Source organism: Barbus barbus, assembly GCF_936440315.1.
Source record: "Barbus barbus genome assembly, chromosome: 8".
Taxonomy (NCBI): Eukaryota; Metazoa; Chordata; class Actinopteri; order Cypriniformes; family Cyprinidae; genus Barbus; species Barbus barbus.
Window position 1 is genome coordinate 31,173,469 of NC_136736.1, and position 27,613 is coordinate 31,201,081.

A 27,613-nucleotide genomic window follows, 5' to 3' on the forward strand; every position below is an offset into this window, starting at 1 on the left:
GCTGCCGAACAAGAAAATCCACATCCAGGCACTCATATGTAGAAATTAAATAAATACTATAAAGTAAAGTCAAATGAAATGAATCAAATAAAATTGATTTTCTTACCAAATTTGGTGTGACGAGGATAAGAAACCTGGTGAGTGATTTAGACAAAATGGGACGGCAACAATCTCTCACATTCATGACTAGAGCTCACACACACTCAGTTAGCACTGCATTCTGTTGCTCAACACGAGCACTAATTAGCTTAACTCAGATGTAACATAAACGGGTAAACCAGCCCCAGTCTTTGATGATGATCTCAGATTTCTCTGTTTGTCTAATTCTCTGTCTCAGAGAGGGAAAGGTAATATCTCCGGCTTTGCTCGCTATCATAATACACTAAATGAACTGGCGATGACAGCCGCTCTCTCGTTTGTGTGTGCACATGTGTGTTTAGCCATCCATGTAAATGTGTGCTAGTTTTTGCAGCATCTGTGCACTGTATTCTGTTTCCCTGTGTTTCTCCAGCCAGTCCCTGTAAAGCACTTCAGCACTTCAGGTCACCTCCAGTCCTGTAACTAATATGAATATGATGCATACATGCTCGATGGGAGCTAATTAAACATTGATAGTGTTTCTCATTCAGAGGGTCATGTGGACTCTCAGTCAAAACGGCAGCTCTACTTGCGTTCTGTGGGATTAGATAATGGATGCTGTTCCTGCTCCGCCAGCTGCTGGAGAGCCATAGATCGCTGCCTCTGTTATTTTCAATTATTTTGAAGTTGGCAACATCTGTGGAAGAAGTTTCTAGAAAGTTTGTAACTTATATAAGATCAGTATAATGTTCTTTTGGGACAGCTATGTGTTTTTTAGACATTTATCATAGCACTACCTGGTCAATTCAAATATTCAGTGTAAGTCAGATTTATTTAGTTTTAGTTTGAGTTATTATGACTAATAAACCTAATTTAATTGCATATGTAGTTAAGTATGCAATAAAATAAATTATTTGTATTATTTTAAGTGCATATTAAGTATTGATTTAATTATTTAACTGCACGTATAATTATAACAGAATATGTCATTTACATATATTTTGTAATTATTCCTGAATTATATATATATATATTTGTGTTAATGGTGCTGTGGACAACAAATTTGATTGGTAGAGAAAGTCTCTCTCTCTCTCTCTCTCTCTCTCTCTCTCTCTCTCTCTCTCTCTCTCTCTCTCTCTCTCTCTCTCTCTCTCTCGTGGTGCTGTACTATTCAGTTGAAGTGAAAGTTAAAGCTGTTTAAATGTTGACTTGATAATGCTAGTTGTGCTCTGAATCAATACATGCCCTTAGGTTACATGTGTGTTTATGGAGCTTACAGATGGATCATTTAATGCACTGAATTTTACATCAAGTGCAGTTACTGCATTTGATTTAGAAATCGCTTTTCAAGATGAGAGAGATTTACTGTAGTATAAATGATTACCCTTTATGCTGTGGTGATTTATATTTGCTATTCAATTTCCCCTTACTTACCATTCATATGTTTGTTTGCATTTTCATCTGATGGACTTTTTATATTTTTATTTTATAGGGATTACAGCTGTATTTCCTTATCTTCTGACTTTGTATTTGATTAATTTTCATGTTACAATATTTTAATTATTGAGATTCTGTTATAGATTTTATAATTATAATTGTCCAATTTTCCATTTGCATGAATTCTAGTTAAAGTTTTAGCATTTTATTCTTTTTTTTCTTTGTTTTTTTATGTCTGTAGCACATAAGCTAAATGAAAATAAGAAATGTTGCTGAAGGTCACTGAATAAGTTTATTTTTTCATAATTTGTTTTATTTAATTTTTTAAGTTACAAAAAGTTTTTTTTTTTAAATGATTTTAGTTTTAGTTATATATACTATAATAACTCTGATTAGAGTTAGTGTAAGGTCACTGGTGAGGATGTTTTCCAGAGTGTACTCTTATCCGTCTTGTTTCTCTGTGTGTGTGTTGCAGTAATGAAGAGCGATTGCAGCAAATCAGGAATCAGCTTCAGCAGGTGAGACCGGCTCCATCCTACGATGACCTGAGCGCCCGAAGACGACCGGAGTACGACCCTTCACGAGTGAGTGCTGTGATCTGTCTTGCTCTCTTTCCTTCTTTCTCTGCTGTCAGACAGGAAGTGACAGACTGAGGTCTGGCTGCTTTCTCAGGCACTGATTCAAAGCTCAGATTATCGGGGTTCATCTCGCGCTGTGTTTCGGGCCAGATCTAAAGTACTCAGACTAATCTGTTCATCTGCTTAGACTCAGCGGGGATCTGCTCACTGCACAGCACTGTTTTCCTGCTCACTGGAATAATTATTATAATGAGATCATTATAATTATGGATTTTTTTGTCTTTAATACTACAAACACGTTTTCTTTAGACAGATTTTGCAAGTGTCATTACAAACAAACAAATCCTATATTATTTTTCTATTTTTTAAATTGCTTATGATCCTCCTTTCATTTTTCATTTCAATCTTTGTTATAAATTCTTTGTCTTTGTATTTTTTTAAGTGTTTCAAGTTTCAAGTGCACTCTGCCGTTATTGTGTTAAAATGTAAATGTGTGCGTCTGTGAATTCCTTAGCTCTGAGAGAACTTCAAACTCAACTTTTAGTTGCTCTTTCACCCTTTAATCATGTCAGTTTCTCTTTTGCTCTGCCCTGCAAACTACATCACAACTACTTATTTACTTATATCCCCACCTTTCTATTTCAACCCCTTTGTGTCTTTTTTGGAGTAGTTTTGCTGTGAAATTGAAGGTTTGCGATATTCGCAGTATGCTCTGCATGAACCCAGTTGTATTTTTAGATCCTGATGTTGTCTAGTTAGCATGTTCTCTAGGTAGTAGTTTGTGTGGGTGGGTGTGTGTGTGTCTGCATCGCCCAGAGCTTTAAGTGATCTGACCCATCCCTCGACAACCTGCACCTACACGCTGCACCGCTGGGCACACATGCAAATTCAGCTGCAATAATCCTCCGAGCATCCCGTCATGTTTTTTTTTTTTTTGCATCCATATGACAACAGCACGTCTCAGTATCATCTTGGTCTTAATGTGTAAACCAAGGGCTGTTAATCAGCAGACACGTCTCGCTTAATAAATAACTAAAATGCTATTAATAAATAACTCTTTGGATCATTAAGGAAGCAAGATATGCACATCTCAGTGTCTGATCCGTGCGTTTGTCTTGTTTGGTGGCCTCCTCCCACTGCACTGCATTATGGGAGTCTGTCATTCATACTGATAATGCTCGGGGATGAGAGTTTCATTAGCACTCTCTTTCCAGCCATAAATATAAGACAGGCCACAAACATTATGGAGTGTTCCAAAGCAATAGCTATAGAGATTTTTTTATATTTCTGTTTTTTTCAAAATAAGAAAAGAGAGAAAGTCATACAGGTTTGGAGCAGCAATGTAAATGCTGACAATGTTAATTTCTAGTTGATTTTAATTTCTAATTTCTACCTTTTTGTGTTAAAATAGTATCAAAAACACTTGTTCTGCTTGCTACCTTTTAACAGTTTTTGCACTCTTTTGGCACCATGCATAAAAATATAATAAAAGACAAACAACGTGATGTTATGAAAATGGTACCATGTGAGACATGATATTTATTATGCATGAAAGACAAGAAAATAATGAATAAAAACCTGCTGAAGCAGTAGGAAAAGAAGGGGAAAAAAAGCAAGACAGAACCACTGAAATGAGAAAATTGCACAATTACGCACAAATCCCTCCTAGAAATCACAAGGTTTGAAAATGGCAAGGGTGACAGTCAGCTGTTCTCTTCTGGGCCACTTTAAACAAAAACGCAATCTAAACTGGAACCAAGGCTTTTTTTCAGAAGCACTTATCGGATCCCTGAACTCTGTCATTACATCGCCCGGAGCCACGCTCCCGTCCACCCAGATGTCCAGCACTTCATTTTCCAGAAATTGAAGGTTGTGTCCAGGGCTCAGCAAAGTTTACAATTATAGTTTATATGATTACACACATCTGCTAGTGAAGCCAATTTCATTGAGACTTTCCAGGAACAGTGCTGGAAGGAAAGTGACGTATCCAGTGTCTGATCTTCTTTGCATGGAATACCTTTTGTTTTTGTTAAATGGTTATAGGTTAGAGTTGATTTTGATGGTTTTGCAATTTAGTGCATGCAGTTTTAATGCATTGAAGCAAATTGACATCACATGTGTTCTAATTAACGGTGTAATGATTAATAATAGTTTTAGTAGTAGATAGTATTGCATTCCTTTTGAAATTCCGTTTTTAAATTTTCTTTAAATAACTTGTCATTACAAATCCGTATGAATGATGCTAGGCTACGTAAATTATACTCTTATTCAGACCAATCTTATCTATACTTATGGTCACCGTTAAACACATTTAATTAAAGTCAAATCAGACTTTGCCCTATTTATATTGCTGAATGGTCAAAAAATACCATTCGGATTTTCCATAGAAAATCATCCACTTCCAAGAAGCATTGCAAATGTCATAATCAGATTAGTCTTCATACGCTTTTAAAATGCTTTGCAACATAGATTATTTTGACATTTTAGCATTTGAATTAAACGTTTGGGATCAGGAAGGACATTTTTTTTAAGAAGTTGATATGAGTTAAATTGATTAAAAGTGACAAAGACAATATAATTTTATAAATTGTAAAAATTATTGTTTTACTGTATTTTGTATCAAATAAATGTAGCCTTGGTCCAGATAAGATACTTTCAAAAACATAAAGTCTTACCAAACCCTGACTTTTGAATTGAAGTGTCTATACATGTGTGTGTGTGTGTGTGTGTGTCTATATAATATATATATATATATATATATATATATATATATATATATATATATATATATATATATGTATATATATGTATATGTATATATATATATATGTATATATATATATGTATGTGTGTATATATATATATATATATATATATATATATATATATATATATATATATATATATATATATATATATATACACAATCTATGGCTATAAGTTGATAGTTTTCTATTGAACCATTGTTTTTTGTTGTCATTTGCAATGCTTTGTTGAATCGAAATGAAATGGCCAGTCCCAGTACCTTTATATCTGTCGATTTACTCATACTATTTTGCAATTGTAATGTCGTGATTTATCTTGGAGCTTCTTTTAATGGTGACTGTTGAAGAGCAGCCCTAGTATAAGGGTTTAAAAATGTTTGTGCAATACATGAAGTCATTTCTTCATTGAGAAGTGGCAGTTTATTCAGAATTAGATGAATGAATATGTGAAATGAATAGAAGAAAGACGAATGGTTGCTGTCAGAATAAAGAAGAAATAGAGAAGGACGTTCAGGCCAACATAAGGACTAGCATGTGGCGTAGCAGCACACACACACAGATACACACACCCACACACGCAAACACAGCAGGGACTGTGGGGTATATTCATTAACAACAGAAGAATTTAATTGGATTACAGACTGGTTTTCACAGACCTTGAGTCTGTCTGCTGTGCGCGTGCGCGTGTGTGTGAGTGTTTGTGTCAACTCATCTGTGATCTCATACGCACAAAAGGGCTGAACCAGTAGAGAATTTTTGACCAATGCCAGGAATAATTATAAATTAATTTTTAGTGCGAGCATCACTTTTACTATTGCTCATATTAAGGGTTGATGATTTGAACAAACCCCTGAACATCTGTGCTATGGAAAGAAGATTGTGTGACTTGTTGAGAGGAGGTATGCTGTTACTTCTCAAAATGATCAGGAATTCAGGTTTATGTCTTGGTTGAAACCTATGTCATTTTGTGTTGATCATTTAGGGTTTATTTTGTCATTTCACAGTTTTCCAGACCTATGAGTTTCAAGAAACTTTTGTAAGTTTCAACATACAAAAAATGACACACTTCTCTTGTAAAAAAATGCTTAGGCTGTATTGGCCGATATTAATATGATTGTAGATGCATTGCATATATCTGTTTTTACAAGTAACGCGAGACCAGCAGATCCAGAGTGAAATGTGAGAAGCAGCTTGCAGTGACGGACAGGAAACAGGATGGATGTAGAGAACGCAAGAAAAGAGACAGAAGGAGAGAGAGCGAGAAGATGGAAAATTAAGACGGTTGTCATTCTGATTGTTATCCTCTCTTCCCCGCAACAGAACAGCTTGAGACGAGCATCCTGGTCCTGTCAGGTCTAATTAAGCCAGCATCTGCATCTACAAACTCACGTGCCTGCTTGACGGGCAGCCGTGACGGCCAAGTGTAAAAAGATTGAGTGACAGCGACTAGGTGGCTCTCCACAGAACCCACAAATAATCCCAAATCCTTAAACCAGGTGCCTGGCATGTCAAAACATATCAACATGAGCTCGCGGAGACAGATTAAGAGTGAAGGAAAGCGAGAAAAGCAGGGATGGACAGGGAACAAAAGGCCTCGACTCATCTTTGCTCTAGCAAGCAGGTCACACCTTCACCGGGAGGTCAAACACGAGTGTTGCAGGAAGGCCAACTCATATCACAGAGCCGTAGCCTTTGTTTGAGAGCAGGAATCGGTGGTTGGGAATCTGAATGAAGCCACTAAAACAAAAAGGAAAGAATGGTGACAGGGAGCCATCGAGAGACCTCAGGGGAGAAATGAGCAAGGACAGAATAATAACCGTGTCCCTGATTCTTTATTGGGACTTAAAAATGTTTTGCACTTTGGTGGAGGGTTATGGCAATTTAGGCGTAAGTAGTAAATGTGATTCATACAAAGCTTTTAATACAGTTTTTACTTCCCTAACATTTTCTACTTTTTTCTTTTTATACAGTCAGACATTTCACTGTCAGTCTGTGTATTAGTGGTGGGATTTTACTTTGAATCATTCTGCAGTTTACATTGTTAGGTGTAGGTGTCGAAAAGTGAATCATTACTCATTAATTTAACGGATTGTCTTTAAGAGTGAGTCTCTGCCTATCAGGTAGGTTAAATAGGTTATCACTCAACCTATTTGCTCAAAAACACTGAGCCATTCAAGAAATTAAGTAAGTGATGTTTTTATGAGAGTCATAGAATCACTCACCTGATTCATTCTAAAACACTGACTCACTCAAGAATTGGATTGATGAATCACTATTCATTCTACAATACGGATTCAGGAACAAATTCATTGAATTAACAGATTTACTCAAACTCGGAATCATTCAGGAATGAAGCAACCACTTATAATGCCATCGCCCAGAATATCCAAACAACCATCCAGAACATCTCAAAAACCACCTATCAACACCCTAGAAACCACCTATGAACAACCCATCAACCACCCATTAATGCCCTAGCAACCACGTAAGACTCCCTAACAACCACTCAGAAAATTCTAGCAACACTCTAACAACCACCTGTCAACACTCTAGAAGCACCCTAGCAACCACCTATTAATGCCCTAACAATCACTCAGAATATCCCTAAAATTTACCCAGAGCACACTAGAAACCACCTATTAACAATCCATCAACAGCCTATTAATGGCCTAGCAACCATGTAACCTAACAACCACTTAGAACATTCTAGCAAACTTTCTACAACACCCTAGAAATCGACTATTAACAACCCCTCAACCACCTATTTATGCCCTAGCAACCATGTAGCACACCACGACTAACAACCACTCAGAACATTCTTGCAACACCCTAGAAGCCACCAATTAACAACCACCTAGTAATGCCCATGTAAAACAATCCAACAACCACACTTCCTAGCAACTATCTACAACACCCTAGAAATCACGCAGAATGCCTTAGCAGCCACATATTAACACCCTAGCAACCACCTAAGGAAGTGACTGTCTTTATGACTGAGTCATTGAATCAATCAACCGATTCATTCAGAAGCACCACTACTGTGTGGCTTTGTATGGAATTATTATTCTATATAATGTTCAGTGTTGCAATCAAAGAAAATGTAGTTGTTGACGTTGATGAAATGACCAGTCTGTTCATCTCATATCCAGTCAAATTTCACGTGTATGTCATACACACAGTGGGTCACACATCACTCCAGTGCTAGATGGCAAAAGCAGCTCTCTTGCACTGAGTTGAGCTCGATACATGAGGAGGTCATGACCAGCCTCCTACAGCCTTGTGTCTAAATTACCCTCTCAAAATGGTTCCACCATCTGCTGCTAACAGGCCTGGGCCGTCTGGGCGGCGTGGCCATGGCTTCTCAGGGCACGTTAGAGGGCATTGGGCCATGACAGCACTACATCAAAGATCAGAATACCACACACACCACGGCCATGGAGACTCTAGGGAGAGAATCAACAAGCGATAGGATCAAGGCGTGTTTAAGACGTGTTTGTTTTAGCGTTGAAGTGGAGTATGGTGACGGCTTTATGGAAACTTTATGGTAACCCGTCTACCTTGCAGTCACTGCAAGTCAACAGTGATGTGAACCAAAGCTTTGCCAACTAAATGAGCCTTACCTAAACCAAACTAAACTTAGATATTGTGTTCAGTAGAAGATTTGTTTAAATAAACACTTACTAAATCGTGAGTGGTGAAAACCTGCAACCTTCAAGCAGCTTCAAAGTATGTTTTGTGAACTTGTTTTTTAACACAGGAAATTGAAGTGGAATTGCGAAAATTATAAACTACTGAATTGCAGTTTGGAAAAATTCAGTAGGTAATGGCATTCTGGGAAATGAAGTGATCTTGTTTATGTAAATTGAAAGTTAATTTACTAAATATAAAGAAATATATACATTTAAGTAAATGTGTCTTGGTGAAATTTTAAACAGATCTATCTCTCTGTAAGGACTATACAACTCCAAGACTTTTATGTGAATTTTCTTTTAAAGGAGACGTATTATGCCCCTTTTTACAATATGTGATATAAGTCTCCGGTGACCCCAGAATGTGTCTGTGAAGTTTCAGCTCAAAATACCCCACAGATCATTTATTACATCACTTTGAAAATGCCTATTTTGAGTGGAAGCAGAAACACTCTGATTTTCGGGCCTGTTTCTTTAAATCCAAATGAGCTGCTGCTCCCGCCCCCTTTCCAGAATAGAGCTGCACCATTTCAGCTCGTACCTGCTAAAAACATCTGATTTGGTTCTGATTATCATGTTTATCGTGCTGAAATCATAAACCATATTAGTTTAAACTTCTGATATACGGTTTTCTGAGCGCACACGGACAGAAAGCGGCTGTCACAGGATCTGAGTAAACTAAGTTCTCATTCACACACAAGTTTACGTTAAAAACACACGAGTTTCAAAAACAGTCAGTTATGTCTGTGAAGGTAAACAGCTGGGAAATAAATTGCATGATTATTTTAGATCTGTGTGTCAGCAGCATAAATCAATAAATCCACTGCTCTCTTGTCTCTAAGGCTGGGACTAAATCGTGTTCTGTGCTTGTCTGTGCAGCCAAAGACAGAACAGTTATCGTGTTTTGCTCAAACTTTCACCATGGCATTAGAAATGGTACACCGTTGTCACTTGAGAAATCAAAATGATGGCGCAGCGGGTGGAAACTTACAGATTAAGGGGCGGTAATATTATAATGAGATCCCTTTGCGACGTCACCAAGGGAGTGAAGTCAGATGCGCTCGTTTTTTCAGAAGCTTGCAGAAAAAGGCTTACTAAAACAAAGTTACTGGGTTAATCTTTTTTACATTTCCTTGGTTGGTAGATGCACTGGGGACCTGATTATTGCACTTAAAACCTGGAAAAGTCAGATTTTCATGATATGTCCCCTTTAACACAGGAAATAAAATATCTGCGTGTAATTACATCTGTAACTAAATTCTGTAATTACATTTATAATTACACTGATGAACCGTCCCTTACACCTTAAACCTACCCATACCACCTTACCTGTATCCCACCTCAATAGCAGCAGAAGTGTTTTACAGTACAATATGAACACAATAAGTACATTTACCTATTTATTTGATGGAAGTGCTGTACATAGTTAAGGCCACCTAATATAAAGTGTAAACAAATTTTCAATACGAAATTCAAAATCATTTGAAGTGGTCTTCCATTTTTTTTTTTATAAACTGAAAGTTAATTTATTAAATATATATATAAGAAAACATACATTAAATTTAAAAAATGCATTGGTAACATTTTAAACACATCTGTCTGTTTTTAAGGACTGAATCTTAAACTTGAAGACTTTGTATACTAGTTAAAAGTTTCTTTTAATGTCATTTAATCTTTATTCCACTTTCTTACTTTCAAATTGCAATTTCTGCAATGCAATTTAACTTCAAAGAGCTGGAGGAAGAAGCTGTATTTTTTGTATTTGAGAAAATGTGTTCTAATGAAGTGCATGTCTTAGTTTTTAATGAAGTGCCAGGCTGTTGTTACATGCTTTTATAACCGTGGTGTATAAAAAGAAGCGTGTCTGGTGAAGTTTCTGCCACACACACACACACACACACACACACACACACACACACTCAGCTGAAGTAACGAAGCACAGCTGAGGTTTGGGGACATTGCTCAAAGCTTGAGTTTCTTGTGGCTAATGCTGAGCACAGTTTGTTTGTGTTGAGAAGTGTGATAAGCTTGAGTCCTGTTGGAGTCCAACCACAAAACTTCAATCCAGGCTGCCAGTTCCCTCTGGAATAGAGTTTGACTCTGAGCCCAAATCAATGGAATCTCGTTACGATTAAGAACAAAAGTTACTGAGGACTTCAAATTGGCTCCTGTCAAGTTAGTGGTAAACCTGCCAGGTTTGCGTGGAATGTGCGTTTGTCCAATATACGTTCGACATGTGTATAATATACTACCATTCCTTCCAAAAAAAAAAAGTTTTTTTATGATTTATTCTTTTAAGGAAATGAGAATTTTATTCTGCAAGGATGCATTAAATTGCATATTAGAATGATTTCTGAAGGATCATGTGACACAGAAGACTGGAGTAATGATGAAAATCCTGCTTTGCATCACAGAAATAAATTGCATTTTAGAATTTTTAAGTTATTACATTCAAAGTTATTTTCAATTGTAATAATTTCATAATATTACTGTATTTATTTTGAATCAAATAAATGCAGCCTTGGTGAGCATATAAGACTTCTATTAAAAATATAAAAAAAAAAACTAATCTTATTTTTTTAAAGGTTGTGTGTATATATCGAAATATATAAATGTATGGATACAATATGAAGTTTTATAAATGATGTATTATTTAATTACTATGTGTAATGTAGATGTTTATTTCCAAGCATCTTTGCTTATATTTTTTGTGTTTAAGTATAAAAAGTCCCAGTGAGCTCCAGGTGACCTTGTCCTTCATGCTGTACATGTGCTTCTCTGTGTTTAATCAAACTCCTCAAACACATGCGTCTAATCTCCCTGCATCTGTACGCATTAGTGGCGTATGCCTATTTGTAAACGTTTGCACGTTTGTTGTGGCGAGCGTTTGCCGTCTCAGTCGAGTTCGCCGGCGTAACATGCACGTTTCTCACCTTCTCAGCATTCACAGCAGAGTCCTTCATCCGTCCACACAGCCGTTTTGATCTGATAACAGCACCGCACAGACTCAACTGGTTTTTGGCAGCCTGGTTGCCATGGTGCCCCAGTGTCCCCCTTTGGTGAGGTTTAGCAGGGTTGAGCAGGTTTTGTTGATCCTTTTTGACCCCACAGGGTAAAACTCGCCCGGACCACCAAGCCTGCAGTGGCAAAGTTTCAAATTCTCTCTCTCAATCGGAGTCAAGCGTCTTGGCAGCAGGCCCACGTCTTGTCCTTTCTGCCTAAAATGCTAATTACCCACTGAAGATCAATCGCCTGTGCCCGAGATAACATCTGTGGGCAGTGAAGAGAAACACGTGGGTAATGTGGAGGATCCAAAAATCGCTGGAGTCTCTGGTGTTTTGTAGTTACCGGCCCTATATGGAAGCAACAAGGAAGCGTTTAAACATCCAGCAATTGTATTGCTTAAAGAATATGCACATTAATTTCAGATGTGTTGATGGGATTGTGAATTAGTCCAGATAAATATGTAAAGTGCAGCTCTAATTAGTTGCAAGTAACTGTTGCATTTGTTTATTTGCGTTGACATTCTTATCAATGCAAGTATATCTTTTGTTTGTTACTATTTCCCTCTCAGAAAACCCTTCAATATCTTTAAAAAATTCTGTGCCATGACTCCATAAAACATCTCCAAGTCCAGCAGTTTTATTTTAGTATTATTTATATATTATTAATTATATATTTTATTTTTATATTTTTGATTTTAGTTTCTAGTATAGAAATATTTAAAATTGCATTAAAATTAAAACATTTTAAATGTAATATTTCTCTAGTTTCAGCTTAAGTTTGTTCATTTAAATTTTAGTTTAGTTAATTTTAGAAACTTCATTTCAGATAGTTGCCAAGGCAATATATATATATATATATATATATATATATATATATATATATATATATATATATATATATATATATATATATATATATATATATATATATATATATTTTTTTTTTCATCTAATATTTATGTTTTATTTCAGCTTTATTTCAAATAATGCAAACATTTTTAATAAATTCAGTTTTAGATTTAGTTAAAAATAACCACACTGGTCAACTAATTCTTCTTTAGAAGCGCTCAGGTTTTCAGTTTTTAGTAGACTGATAGAAACCTGATCACCTTGACTTACGGAAACTGTGTAAAGACTGCAAATCAATGTAAGGACTACATCAGACAGTCCTTGAACACTCAACATGACACCCTATGCAATTTCAGGAGTTGTTTTTGCCATTCAATACAAGTTGATGTTATTGGCATTGATCAACTTAACTTCACAAAAGTGGACTGAAGTCAGTCTACGTCAGGAAGTGTGGTGCATAGTGGGGCAACAGGAACATTGCGTTTTTACTGGAAGACTTGAAAGTACATACCGATAATCTGTTTGACCAGTGTCTTTTTTAAGAGGATATTGCATTAAGGTAAAGTAGCAATTTATTTTTATTTTAAATTTATACAATTATTTTTAGTCAATATTAGTAATTTAATGCAGGCAAATGTATTTATTTAAAAGAATAAAAAAATATTTGCATGACTTCTATCAGATACTTTATATATAGGTTGACCTCTACATTGAAAACTTGGGTCTTTGCTCTCAATAGTGAGATCTGATCAGTGGAGAAAGAAAAGTTGGAGAGAGACGCGATAGAATAAATATTTCCATCTGTAACAATAGGCATGACTGATCACCTGTAGGTCCAGAATAGACGGAATAAAGAATGAAAGGACCAGAGGAAACGAGGAATTGTATATCGCTCTGATCATGTGGCGTGCGCAGCGGTCTATCATTCCCACAATCATCTCTCGCTTCTCTAAATGTGACCTTTACGCCGCGCGCACCTCGTCATCTCTCTCTCTTACTCTCGGTGACATTCGATCCCTGCGAGACACCTTTGTGTTTAAAGATCACACTTAACATGCAGGGTAGTGCTCAGGGCTGCCATTACACGCGGGAGGACGTGCACTTATAAACGCCTCATTGAGACAAATGCCACCATTTTCCTCACATAGTCCCCAGAAATGAGCTGCCCTTCTTTACATAATGCCTCTAACCTTCATCTGTCAGGAGCTGCCACACGCAGCACTCCCACAATCCCACTGCGGTCATATGAGACTACTGTTAAACCCTGACATGTGTGTCTAAAGCAAGTTATTTCTCTTACACAAGCTCGCAAACTCTCGGAATAGTCACATAAGCTTTAATTATTCATTGTACTCATAACAAAACCATGGGAGACGTAATGAAAAAATAATGCATCCAATTTTCCTTAATGTTTGCAGAGGCAAAAAATGCATTAAAGATCAAGTAACATGTTTGTCATTGCCTGTTCGTGTTTTGTTCGGCTCTGCACTTTGAGGGTTGTGCTAACTTGAAGTTAAGCTCATACTGAAGGTAATTATAGTATTAAACGTGGTAGTTATATAATTCATGAATCCTGCATATATTAAGTTTTTGGAGGGGGGATCATATTACATCCATAGGGTGAGGAAAATGGTCATGCTGAAGTCTTTCTCTGAAAACACTGACCTCTTTTCTCCACTAAATCAGTCGAGCTGCATCATTTGTCTTTCTTGTTTACTCTCTTCTCCCTCTCTTGCTATCCTTGATTTATAGTCGTCATATAGATATGATGTGAATTTATCTATCTTCATTATATATTCTAGTTTCAATGCACACTACAGCTCTCAAGCGTATCGCCTTTTGAGGTTTTAAGTCTGAGTTTGAGTTTTAAGCAACAAAAAGACCCAGATTGTAGTGTATGCTCTTATGAGACACCACTACTGAAGAAAAGTACTGAACCAGATTTCAAACTGGTTTAACATTTGGCCAAGTTAGGTTAGCATTAAACATCTTGAAATTTGTTTTAAGTCATAAACAAAGTAAAAGCCTATTGGTTTCACTCTACATATAATCAGCTTTCGTCTTGTATGCCCTCGGCTCAGAAATTTGATGTTAGTACGTTTTGAATTTTATTTTTTTAAAGAAATTGATACTTTTATTAAGCAATAACACATTCCATTGATCAAAAGTGACAGTAAAAACATTTAGGCCCGGTTTCACAGACAAGGCTTAAACTAAGCCAGGATTAGGCCATAGTTCAATTTAAGTAATTTTTATAAACGTACTTAGAAAAAAAACATTACTGGTGTGCATCTTGAGGCAAAACAAAGGCACTGATATATTTTAAGATAAATCAGTGCAAGTTTCTTTCAATTGAAACAACTCAGACTTAGATTTTAGTCTAGGACTAGGCTTATCTGTGAAACCAGGGGTTAAAATGTTACAAGATTTTATTTTAAATAATTGCTGTTCTTTTGAACTTTCTATTCATCAAAGAATCCAGAAAAAAATGTAAAGCTAAATAAATAAATAAAATAAAACAGAACTGCTTTCAACATTGATAATGGTAATAAGTAGAGTAATGATGCTGAAAATTCAGCTTTGCCATCACATGAATAAATTACATTTTAAAATACATTAAAATAGAAAACAAAAATTGTAATAATATTTATAGTATTACTGATTTTATTGCCTCTTAGGTCAAGAGGCTTCTTTCAAAATCAATAAAAAATCGTACTGATCCCAAACCTTTGAATGGTTTTGTATGTGCAACCTATACATGTGTCTGTTCACATTTTGACATTAAAAACAGAGACAAATTGTATATAAACATGGTTTTCATGTGCTGTCTGCTTTTTACAACGCACTTGTTTTTCATAGTCATCAATGCTTTCTTCCATTTGGTGTTGGTAGTTGGTACTCTTCACCTTTAAAACCACATCTAAATGTCACATTTGAAGATTGACAATCTAATTTGATTTCTCTGTGCTCCACAGATCAGAGGGCCTGATCCACGAATGGCTCCCAGATACAACGACTCCGATCGACTGTACGCCTCCGTGCCCAGGTAAGCCTGCGTTTGCGTGTGTATTTTCACTTGTGCTTAGGGTTGCATGTTCTTGTACCGTATTCTGGACATATGTGGCACTGTTGGATCCGGAGAGTCAACAAAACAAGACTGGGGAAGGTGGAGGGGACTTCCCTTCCTAGACACGCACACATGCTAAGTCTAATCCTCTTTCAGCCCCCTAATTAAATCTTGAGTGTTTGCCTTCCGAGTGCTTTTCTCATCCCGGAATATTCACCTGATCTGCTCCCAGAGGACCGGGATCCAGACAGGAAGCTGGGAATGCTATCCTGGCTCACATCCCAGGTTCTTAAGTGCTTCAGTCAGTCTCCTTCAGGAACATACACAGATATGACATGGCTCAACTGTGGCCTTCTGAATATTGGTAGCTCACAGTGGAAGTAAAATGGTTTTGGGTCACATTAAAGGACAGCTAAAGCCAAATTTGTATCAGACGGCACTTTGATTATAATTTAGATCATTTTAAAGTGCGATGACATGATTGATGTCTTGCAATTCCTGGATATGTTCACTAAAACGAACAACATAACAGTAGTTTACGAACAACAAAGCAGCGTTTATTTTTATTTTTAATTAGGTTTTTCACCCAAGAACATAAATCCTGTGCTCATCAAATGTTTTGAAAATAGTTTTTTGTTCATACAATAAGAAATTGTGTGTGATTTAATATTCTTAGGTTTCTTTTTGTGGTGGACTTTGAGGAGAATTTTGCTACTTAAAGTGAGTTAAAACTGCATTTTGAGATCTTGTGAACCTAAATGCTAAGGAATAACAACAAAAAGTACCATGTTTTTATGGACATGTACCATGGTTTTGTTTTGTTTTACATGGACCATAGTTAAATCATGGTATTCTTTGAGGTATTTTAGTAGAGTAGATATGGCATAAACGGTAATAATTCAGTAAATTGGTACATTTCTTGACTGTGCCATGGCACTATCATAATCTACTTAAACTTTATCATATCATTTATCAAGATTTGGACCTTTCAGTCCTTTGAAAATCCACCCAAATCCACATCAAAGCACATTTTCAAGAACTTAAACCTGTAAAACACCTACAAATGAGACATCAGAGCGAGTTGAACAAAGTTTTCTTTGCATATAAAATCATTTGTTTGTACTTTTCTCAGACTCCACATCTTGTTTTGATATTTTTCGCCAAAAATAAACTCCCACCTCAGCCCTCCTGCAGCTCCCAGCTCTCCCCGAAGCCGCGTTGCCGCCCCGATGTATTCATAAGAGCGGACTATTTAAATGAAATGAAATACATTTTTCAGGGTTGAACTTTGTGCTGTGGTTCCCTCGGGGTGCTCATTCAGGCCCATTTCCTTTCAAATGACTGTGCTCCGTTACATTAGCATATATTTCCCTGTGCGCCGTCTCTCTCTCTCGCTCTCTCGCTCTCCCTGCGTGTGTATGTATGACTCAGTAGAAGCAAAAGTGCTTGTTTCGGTCTTTTCGAAAAGTTCCTCAAGGCTGAAACCGATCACTTGAAACAGTATGTCACATCACTCTTGTCACAGAGAGCAATTTTATACTGTGTTCCTCTGTAGGAGCCATAATGCAGCAGTCACACACAATCAGTCAGTCTGCAGCAGCCTCAGCGAGACCTGAGGATGGTGATGTGGTGTAGTGGTTAAAGCTCAGAGCTGGTGAGCAGAAGGTTGTTGGTTTGAATGAAAGTTACGTTTTGTTTTGTTTGACTATACACAACTATTGCGTATAGCGCTGTTGTTGAAAAGTTGTGTTTCTTGTTTGGTTTCGTCGTGTTTGATTTCTGTTTGAAAATTATGGTTCTCTTTGTTTTGTGTCATTGTTTTGTTTTCACGGTGTTGTGTTTAGTTTTTCAAAATGTTTCATTCTATTTGCATTCTATTTCTTTCATTATGTAACATTACACTGAATTCCATTACGTTTCATTAGATTTCATTTCAGTATTTTGTTGTGTTTTGTATCTTTACGAAAAGTTTTGAATAATTAGAAGTTAGAATCGTTCTCTTTGTTTTGTTTAGTGTTATACTATTATAGTATACTAGTATAGTTATACTGCTATAGTATTTATTAATGTTTTGAATTAGCTTTAAATCTATATTTTAATTGTAATTTAATTTTAGTTTTTGGTTCTTAAAATATTTCTATTTAGCTTTCAAGTTTTAGTAATTCTAGCACTTAAAATGATTGATTGTTTATTTATTTTTATAGTTTTTATCTAATATTTTTTATTTCTGCTTTATTTTCACACAGATTTTGTTTGTTTACACAATATCACACAATATTGTTTACAAAACTAGTTTATTTTCTTTTCAAAAGCTTTCATTCTCTGCATTTATTTTTCATTAAAACACAATTAAACAAAACAGTATGTTTCGTTAAATTTCGTTACAGTATTGTTGCGTTTTGTTTCTTTAAGAAAAGTGGTTAGGGTCATTTTCTTTTTCTTTCATTATTTAGCATTTTGTTCGATTTATTACTATGTATGACAGATGCATTATGTCGAGTAGTTTAGCTTTTTTTTTTTTTTTATACTAAAGTAATTTTAACATTAAATTATGAAACTATATATTAACCATATCCAAGTTTTACTGCCAAATATCTGAAAATCTTAGTAAAAATAGCTTCTTTTAACCTCACATAACTCTCGTCACTATGTGAAAACAGTAATAAACTTTAGAAATGCTTTGCGTCTTAGGTCATTGCATTTGCATACAAAAGAATCATTTCCGTTAACGTTTAGCCTCAGCAGGAGGTGCTGACCCTAACCCAGAAGACTCGCCGGCTAATTGGCATGAGTCTTAAGCCTGCATTTGATTGGATAAAGATCAGCCAAAGGCAGGAGGTTACACAACACCACGACTGTCTGCAAACAGAGCTTGAGAACGGACACTACTCAGTACAGTTTGGATCTTTACATCTCAGCATGTGTTTGAAATTACAGCTCATTTAAAACAATAGTTTCCGAGACCAAATCATTGAAATTAAAGAGAGGACTCCATGTTGCTGGAACAGACAACAGAGCATCAAGAAAGCCACCAGTTGTGCGACTGCCAATAAAAGCAGCACTCCTGAGAACATTCAGCTCTGCTAGAGAACATTCAGTGAAATTATGATTAAAAACGGTTTGTTTATTCAAGATGGTGAGGTTCTTTCTCTATAAAAAGGATGTTTTGATTTAGATTATCAGGAAGGAGTGTGCTTTTCTTTGTTCATTCATCTTGGCAACAGAAACCACTGTTACTTCTTTTCATTCTCTCATGACATCTCACTCTGCTTTATATTGGGTTTTGGCTGCGGCTGCTGCTTTGCTTCCAAGTAAATAAAGCGCAGTGACTGTGTTCTGCTTTAACATTGTTTGCCTTGAAACACAGGAGCCGTAATGAAATCAGTGTTTGGAAATGAAACTCTTATTTTGTTTTCTGCCTCCATCAGCTCCAGTTTTCCCTACGGCCTTAATGTCTGGAACTAGTGCCATAGATGGAATATATCTAACCAATTCTACACACATAATTGGCTATAGATTAATCCAGTGTGGTAGATAAACACAGTATGTCTATATTTATGTCTCTTCATTCAGACAAATTATGTATATCTATCCATCTGTCCATATAACTGTATATTCTGTCAGTCTATCTGTCTATTTATTCATTCAGATAGATTATTCTGTTTGTGTCTATATATCTGTCTATATGTCTGCATGTGTATAATCTATCTATTTATCTGTATATCCTGTATTCATTCAGATAGGCTATCTATCTATCTATCTATCTATCCATCTATCCATCTATCCATCTATCCATCTATCCATCTATCCATCTATCGTTCTATCTTTCTATCTATCTATCTATCTATCTATCTATCTATCTATCTATCTATCTATCTATCTATCTATCTATCTATCTATCTATCGTTCTATCGTTCTATCGTTCTATCGTTCTATCTATCTATCTATCTATCTATCTATCTATCTATCTATCTATCTATCTATCTATCTATCTATCTATCTATCTATCTATCTATCGTTCTATCTATCTATCGTTCTATCGTTCTATCGTTCTATCTATCTATCTATCTATCTATCTATCTATCTATCTATCTATCTATCTATCTATCTATCTATCTATCTATCTATCTATCTATCTACATGTATGTATAGATTATTTATCATCCATTTGTGTTTACCTATTCATCGGTCTATCCGTTTCCTGGTCTTGTTTTTGTTGCAGTTTATTGTTTAGTACATTGGCATAAGTCTGAGTCAGTCCATTAATCCATTCTCGCTCATTGACTGGTCATAAGTTCATCCTGTTACTTACAATTCAACACACCCTCCTTTGTTCTCCCTCACCCACCAGCTGTTTGGCATTGTGTGTGCACGTCTGTCTCTGGGGGAAGACACAGGAGTCGAGGTCAAATTAGGAGCCAAGAGAAGAATTTCCTTCCTAACATCTTGGGCAGGTGCAGGGAGCTCAGGCAAACAGATTCCTCCCTTGTCGTAAGGCGGAAAATATTTTCGCGGACGGCTCGCTCACACATGCGGGTTTCTCCAAGCGTTGAGTGTTGATTAGCGCTAGCGTGAGAGAGATGGATTGCAGGGCTTGACATTACTTTTTTTTTTTACCCATGTATTTTAAATCACATCACCTACCGTAGGCTGTAGTGTCTGTTTCACACACAAACACAAGCTCAATGACATTTTTTCACTCCCAAACAGGCCTGTGTTCTCCATCGCACATTATAAATGTGAATTCAAAGACACTTTGACCTGCAGTTGTTCAAATAAGCACATGTGGTGCTATAACACACACACAAACATGACCTTTACCGTACAGTGCTTCCATCATCTCTTACCCGTACACACACGTGCTGCTCTGCTGATCTCAAACACATGTGCTTATTCATACACTCCCTCTCACACGCATAATTACGAACACTTACAAACATCTGGCCATCTTACACATACTCACCCGTTGCTCACTCAGCTGTGACCCTAAGCCTCTGGACTTACTTGAGGTCACTGGATCACGGGGTCAGTAGTAGGGTACGGCTGTAGCGAGTCGCTCACGCTAGAGTTTGTGTCCGTCCCGTGCAGAGATGTAGCAGTGTGTGTAAGCCTGCTTTAATCCTCAGCTGCCAGAACACAGTCTATAACCCACGGCATTTCTCATTATGGCTAATCTAGTATGCTAACTTCAGCTCGAACCCACTTGTATTTATCTCACGGTATAGTGAGCATGAGGTATGTTATATATTCCAGTCTAAATGGGGTATTCATCATATATTGTAGTGTAAATGATATATCATATTCTAGTGTAAATTTTATGATATTATGCAGTGTAAATGGGGTAAATGTCATATATATGAGGTATATATCTCATGGTGATGACTAAATGATCTATATATCATATATTGTAGTGTTTTTGAGAGTTACATATCTAAATGACTTCATATCATATTGTATATTCTAGACTAAACTGCTTATCTTTTATTGAAGTGTTAATATGTACAGCATTATAGAATGCATATGTCATATATTCTACAGTATTTGATGTATAAATGTCATAAATTAATGTGAAAACTCTCTAGTATACACAAGGTAGTGAGTTGTATACAGTATATCATATTCTAGTATATTGTGTGTATTCTAGTGTAAGTGGGGTATCTATATTTAATGTAGCTTATTTTATTAAGCCAAAGTGATCTGTAGATGAAGTTCAATTCCCCTATATGAGGAAGTTGGTGGAAATTGGAAAATTAGGTCCTTATTCATTTTGTTTTATGAGCAGATTTATTTTTTTAATCTGAGATTCATTGGCGCACATTTATAAAACTTAATAAAGTGCAGCTACTAGAAACATTTCTAATGCCTTTAAAAAATGAACAGAGAATTATTAAGGATTCAGAACCTGAGATTTCACAGATGTTCATTGCTACCTGCAATTGTTAACTGTTAGTTTTCTGTAAACATATTATTACTCTTTATAGAAGCATTTGTGTTGTGAGTGCTGTCGATACAGTTACTCTGAAAGCAAAATGAAACATTAGTAATATTGGTCTGGAGTCTTGAGTCTGGCTATGTTTGGCCCTTATCTGTCTCCAGCCTTTAAACGAACCCACACACACTGTTTAGGCTCAAGACTGCAGTATTTCTGTTTCAGTTGTTCTTGGGTGGTCAGAGCTGACAGACACACTACACACGCTGCTGATGGATTATAACCGCACACACACACACACTCACCTCACAGTACAGTGCACAGTCTACACACACCCACACGCTTCTGTGTTTGCAACTAACTTTGACAGGTGAAATAGTGAACGGACTACAGTCACGCTTTAGAGCGAACTATATTAAACCTCAAACGCTGCACGCATGAAGCCTTCACACACATGTTGTGCAGTGCAGGTTTTGACATAAAGGTTGCCTGCTACCCCTTGTTGGTTTTTTAGAGGTCACGTGGAGGGATGGATTGTAGACGGATGCAACATTTGGATAAATAATGTAGGCTGTAACCCTGAGAACATTAAGAATGCAAATGCATAATGCAGTTTTTTCCTTCCATGTAGCATCCATTACCCTTTAATCTGCAGATGCCCTCCATTAATTCATGTAGTTTTGTAAAGACCCCTGCTTTCATTTATTCATTTCTTTGGTGCCCCTGTAGCCGCGGCTTTTATCTTGTTGGCTTAATTTCCCAGACTGCCTACGACAGACTCTTTCGTTTTTTTATTTATTATTCTCAAATGACACATCTCCTTTGAAAATGGTAAGTAGTGCAATCATTTTTCTGTGAATAGCAGAGATTGGCTCCCTCTAAGTGAATGTAAATGTTTAATTTGAAGGAAGTTTACACATTAAGTATTCCAGTTTTGGGGTTTGAATGCTGTTTACCTTCTTTGATTTTGAACAAAACTGTCCGCATCAGCGTTCCCTGCTAAAGTGCATGTGTTGTGTTTTGGATGTGAATCCAACTTGTTAAAAAAAGACCAAATCACATGTTTTTTTCATTAATTTCAAGCCCAAATCTGAAGCTATACTTTAGAACTGACCGAAACCCAACGGTTAGATCCTGTCGAGTTCACTAGCATGGGCTGGTGGTGCTCTGGTTTCCTTGCAAGGCTTCTTAACTACCTTAACCAGCAAGACTTCTTTAGTAAACCAACTTCAGAAGAACCATGCTGGTCATCAGGTTGTGCTACAGAGCAGCATGGCTATGTTGACCATGAAAATTGTCATAATTTACTCTCCCTCATGTTGTTCCACACCCATATGCTGTTTTATTTATGCCAGAGAATTTTAAAACCCTAACCACATCCGTCAATCTAAAAAAAGGGCAAAAAACATAATTAAAACGCTATAAGACTTATATTTGAGGATATTTGTGACTATATATTTCCTTATAATCTATGTCATATGACAGCTTTGTGATCAACAGATGAAGATTTTAAAAATTCTCTGAAAATCTTTCTTTTCCGCAGCTCTCAAATCAAATATGTCACCAAAAATGAGGCATGGTTTTCATTCAAACTGCTTTATGACTTATCTGAAGTCAAATAATGAAGTTAGCGTCATAAGAAGTCATAAGACTTCAGATAACATTTATGGAATTTTTGGAGCTCGACAGCTGTGGGTACAATAAATTGTCCTTGTGTCAAAATTGCTCGTTTTTGTATTTTCAGTGGGGAAAAAATGACTAAATTTACACTCTTAAAAATCAAGGTTCTTTATTGGCATCTGTGGTTCCATGAAGAACCTTTAACATCCATGGATCTTTTTCATTGAACAAAAGGATCTTTGGATTTTTTAAAGGGATAGTTCACCCAAAAAGGAATATTCTGTCATTAATTACTCACCCTCATGTCATTCCAAGCCCGTAAGACCTTCGTTCATCTTTGGAACTCAAATTAAGATATTTTTGATGGAGATTTCTGCCCCTGCATGGTCAACGAAACCACCACATTTAAGGCCCAGAAACATAGCAAAGACATTGTTAAAATAGTCCACGTGACATCAGTGCTTTAACCATAACTTTATGAAGCTATGAGAATACTTCTTGTGCACAAAGAAAACAGAAATAATGAGTTTATTCAACAATTTCTTCTCTTACCTGTCAGTCAACACTGAGTTAAAGTTGTCGTTTTTGTTTTCTTTGCGCACAAAGTATTCTTGTAGCTTCAGGAAATTAAGGTTGAACCACTGATGTCACATGGGCTATTTTACCGTTGCCTGTACTACCTTTTTGGGCCTTGAATGTGTCAGTTGCGTTGCTGTCTATACAGGGTCAGAAAGCTCTAGGACTTCATCAAAAATATCTTAATGTGTGTTCCGAAGATGAACAAAGATCTTATGGGTTTGGAGCAACATGAGGGTGAATTTTCATTTTTGGGTGAACTATCCCTTTAAATGTTCTTCATACTAAGAAAAAATGGTTCTTTTAAGAAAGGTTCTTTGTGGAACCAAAAATGGTTCTATAGCATTGCTGCAAAAACTTTTATCTTTTTGGAACGTGTATGGAACAACATTATGGTGGGTAAATAATGAAAGATCTCTTATATTTGACTGAACTATTCCTAGCCTTACTAGTTCCTTCATTATCTGTGGTATTGGTTTTCCAGGAGGATGCCAGTGGAGGGCTACTCGAACCAGAACTGGGCCAACCAGAGAGACCCCGTCCATTACCCCAACCCCATCTACGAGACCAATCAAGACAACTATCCTCCACGCTCTCCCCAGTTGCCCGTAACCAGACCTGTGGAGGCCACAGGTGGTTACTATCCCTCATCTCCTGCTCAACAGAGGGGTCCCGTGAGGCAGGACGTCCCTCCCTCATCAAACCCAGGTGCCAGAGCACCACCGCGATACGAAACGCTGAACCAGGGGAACTATCGGACGGCCAGTCCTGATCACTACGGCCCATACGGAGATGAACAATACCAAGATCCCCGGCAGAAAAAGCCAATGATCGGAGCCGTCTAGACGAGGAGGAAGTAGGCTGGTGCTGAAAAAGTTATGTGGTTATGTAATTATGTCCATTTACAAGAACAATCTAATTAGTTTTCCCAGACTTATGAGAAGAAAAAGCAAACAAAATTGCTTTGACACAGCCATCGATTACTCCAAATTGAACTAGTTAAGTGAAGTTTGTGATTTGTTTTGGATGTCAGCCATTTTTCCTCTTAATTAGCATCAGTTCTGAACATCAAGTCGAGTCAGTTAAGTTTAAAAGTTCCAGCTTACAGAAGCACAGAGGGTTTGTATATTTGTATGTTTGGCATGTATTTAATTCAGTATACCACACAAATGTCTATATGATGATCCGCTGTGGTTACTATGGCCATTTCTTCCCCTCATGAGTATGTATTGACTTGTCGTTTTGTTGAGGACTTGATTGGTAGTCACTTATTATCCTAAAACATCTCCGATGTTCTCAGAGCGTTGTTTGTTTATGTGTTGGATGCCTTAAGCTAGCTTGGGTGAGAAGTTTTTAAATGTGAAGAAATTCCCCATCAGTTTACATTTTGTGGTTATAAGAAATGTTTTTGAGAATTTTATTGCCTTTGCAGTAACTTTGTCCCCCTAAAACACTCCATAAACTCTGTTTTTTGTTGTTTTTACTCTGTGAATCGATCCTAAAGTGTTTTTTCATGCAATGTTTTGAGGGTAATATTCTCTTTCAACCACCTCCCTCCTTCCCAGCCATTCTAAGGCCCAAAAACAACCAAATGGACAAGTTTACACAAATAGCTTATCTGATATCAAAGTCTCTAACTGTTTGGGCTTTTGTTGTCGCGTCTGTTTCTTTTATTTTAGGTGGTTTTTACATTCCTGGTGTTTGATTTCCCTTTCTACCATCATAGTTCTGCGATGTGAAATGCTGCCCCATCGGTGCAATACACAACGCTCTATACACAGGGCTCTTGTAGTGAATTATCATTGTTGTTGGATCACTGCTTTAAAAACAAGACTTCCTGATATCCTTGGTTTGTAAAATGATCTGTTTGTTATAGATAGAGGAGATATATTGCCAGTCAAAACAGGATCTTACAAGAACCAACAAACATAATGAATTTTATGTTGAGTTTTTTGCACATTTATCGCCTGAATGAAGTGGTTTACAGGACAATGGCCAGATAGATACTGAAAATACATGAAGTTTTTTATATTTTACTTGTAAGATTTGACCTTTTATGCTACTCTATTAACTTTAAATGTTATGTTTGAATAATCAGTTGGTGTTCAATCTTGTGTCTGTCTTGTCATTGAAAAGTTGATTTTAATTTCTATATTTTTATATCACATTTTTCATTCAATGTTTATGGAAAATCTACTATCTTTGTTTATTTTGCTTGGATTTTGTTTTGATATTTTTATTTAATCTTTTTATACTTGTTTTCTTTATTAACAGTTGTTAAATGATTTTTGTCAATTTATTTTGAAACCTAACAAAAGAAACAAAATACTGTGCAATTTTCTTTATTCAGCTGTTTTTGATTTTGTTGCTCATATATTTTTATTAAAATCAAAATGCTGGTCTGCATAATTTGTTAAATCAAATTACATGGATGATAATATCATTTTTGTTTGTTTTGATACTTTTTATTTTCTTGTTTTGATTTTTAAAGTTGGGCAAATGTTGTATTAAATGGAAAGAAATGCGTGTGCTGCCACTACACATGACATAACCAAAAATTAATAGACATACATTTGTAGTAAATAAAATGTGTATGCCATTAATTCATATTAACTATGACATTTTGGTACCTTTTTTATTTGAAATGAAACTGTAAGTTTTTGTGTAAATAAAGCGGTGTGTTGGTTCAGGTTGATGATGACTTCAGTCATGTGAAGCTCTTTGGTGTTCATTGTGTCTTGTACAGTTTTATAGCTTCATGCTCATAATGATGACTGAGAGAACATACTTATCTAACATTACTGATAATTACTCCTGCTAATTAGTGCTAATTCATCCTCTACCAATTAAGCTACGGAGGGTTGCGCTGAGGTTATTAGGGCCTAATGGACCTATTTGGGGAATCTTGCTGATTAGGAAATTTGGCATTGAAGTGTTTGCATCTATCTGGACAGGATTTCAGTTTAATTAACCCTTGGATGACAAGAGAGAGAGATGTTAGGTGGGAATAAATGAATTGTGAGAGTGCTGTCGAACAAAAGGTTGATCAAATTTGAAAAGAGAGATAATAACTGTGTGATGGCAGTTTAATCTTCATTATTTAGGAAGAAGACCACCACTCACGGATATCAATGAGCTGCGGTGCATTTTAAAGGGACGGCATTTTCTTGCTCCAACTGCATTTACCTGCTTGTTTAATATATACTATGTATTAGTATACTTTGTAGACTTATGCTAAATTGCTTTAAAATGTTTAAGAAAATAGCATTTGTTTTGCGGGCCCAATTATCAACAGAAAAGGTCATTAACCATGTCTCAACCCTCGGGTGCTGCAAAAAGAGTGATTATTTATATATAATTATAGTTATTTATTTATTATTGTGAAATGAAATGAATGTACTATATTTTAGTTTTGTTTTTATTTATTATTTTGTATTTTTAGGGGGGTTATCTCACTGAAAGTAAATCTCAATGGATATATATATAACTAAAAAAATATACACTCAGTGGCCACTTTATTAGGTACACCTTGCTAGTACCGTGTTGGACCCCCTTTTGCCTTCAGAACTGCCTTAATTCTTCGTGGCATAGATTCAACAAGGTGTTGGAAACATTCCTCAGAGATTTCGGTCCATATTGACATGATAGCATCACACAGTTGCTGCAGATTTGTCGGCTGCACATCCATGATGCAAATCTACCGTTCCACCACATCCCAAAGGTGCTCTATTGGACTGAGATCTGGTGACTGTGGAGGCCATTTGAGTAAAGTGAACTCATTGTCATGTTCAAGAAACCAGTCTGAGATGATTTGAGCTTTGTGACATGGTGCATTATCCTGCTGGAAGTAGCCATCAGAAGATGGGTACACTGTAGTCATAAAGGGATAAATGGTCAGCAACAATACTCAGGTAGGCTGTGGTGTTTAAACGATGCTCAATTGGTACCAAGGGGCCCAAAGTGTGCCAAGAAAATATCCCCCACACCATTACACCACCACCACCACCAGCCTGAACCATT

At 36.4% G+C, this 27,613-nt stretch overlaps 1 protein-coding gene across 1 annotated transcript in view; it reads left to right on the top strand.

Moving 5' to 3' along the window:
* The window catches only part of LOC306874416 (partitioning defective 3 homolog B-like), a 163,411-nt gene extending 137,104 nt beyond the window's left edge, over nucleotides 1-26,307 (top strand). Inside the window, exons 21-23 of the mRNA XM_079424451.1 lie at nucleotides 1,991-2,099; nucleotides 15,377-15,447; nucleotides 24,078-26,307. Coding sequence (XP_079280577.1) covers nucleotides 1,991-2,099; nucleotides 15,377-15,447; nucleotides 24,078-24,438 — 541 coding nt within the window. The 3' untranslated portion in view covers nucleotides 24,439-26,307. The remainder of the gene's footprint in view (nucleotides 1-1,990; nucleotides 2,100-15,376; nucleotides 15,448-24,077) is intronic.
* The last annotated feature ends 1,306 nt before the right edge of the window (nucleotides 26,308-27,613 follow it).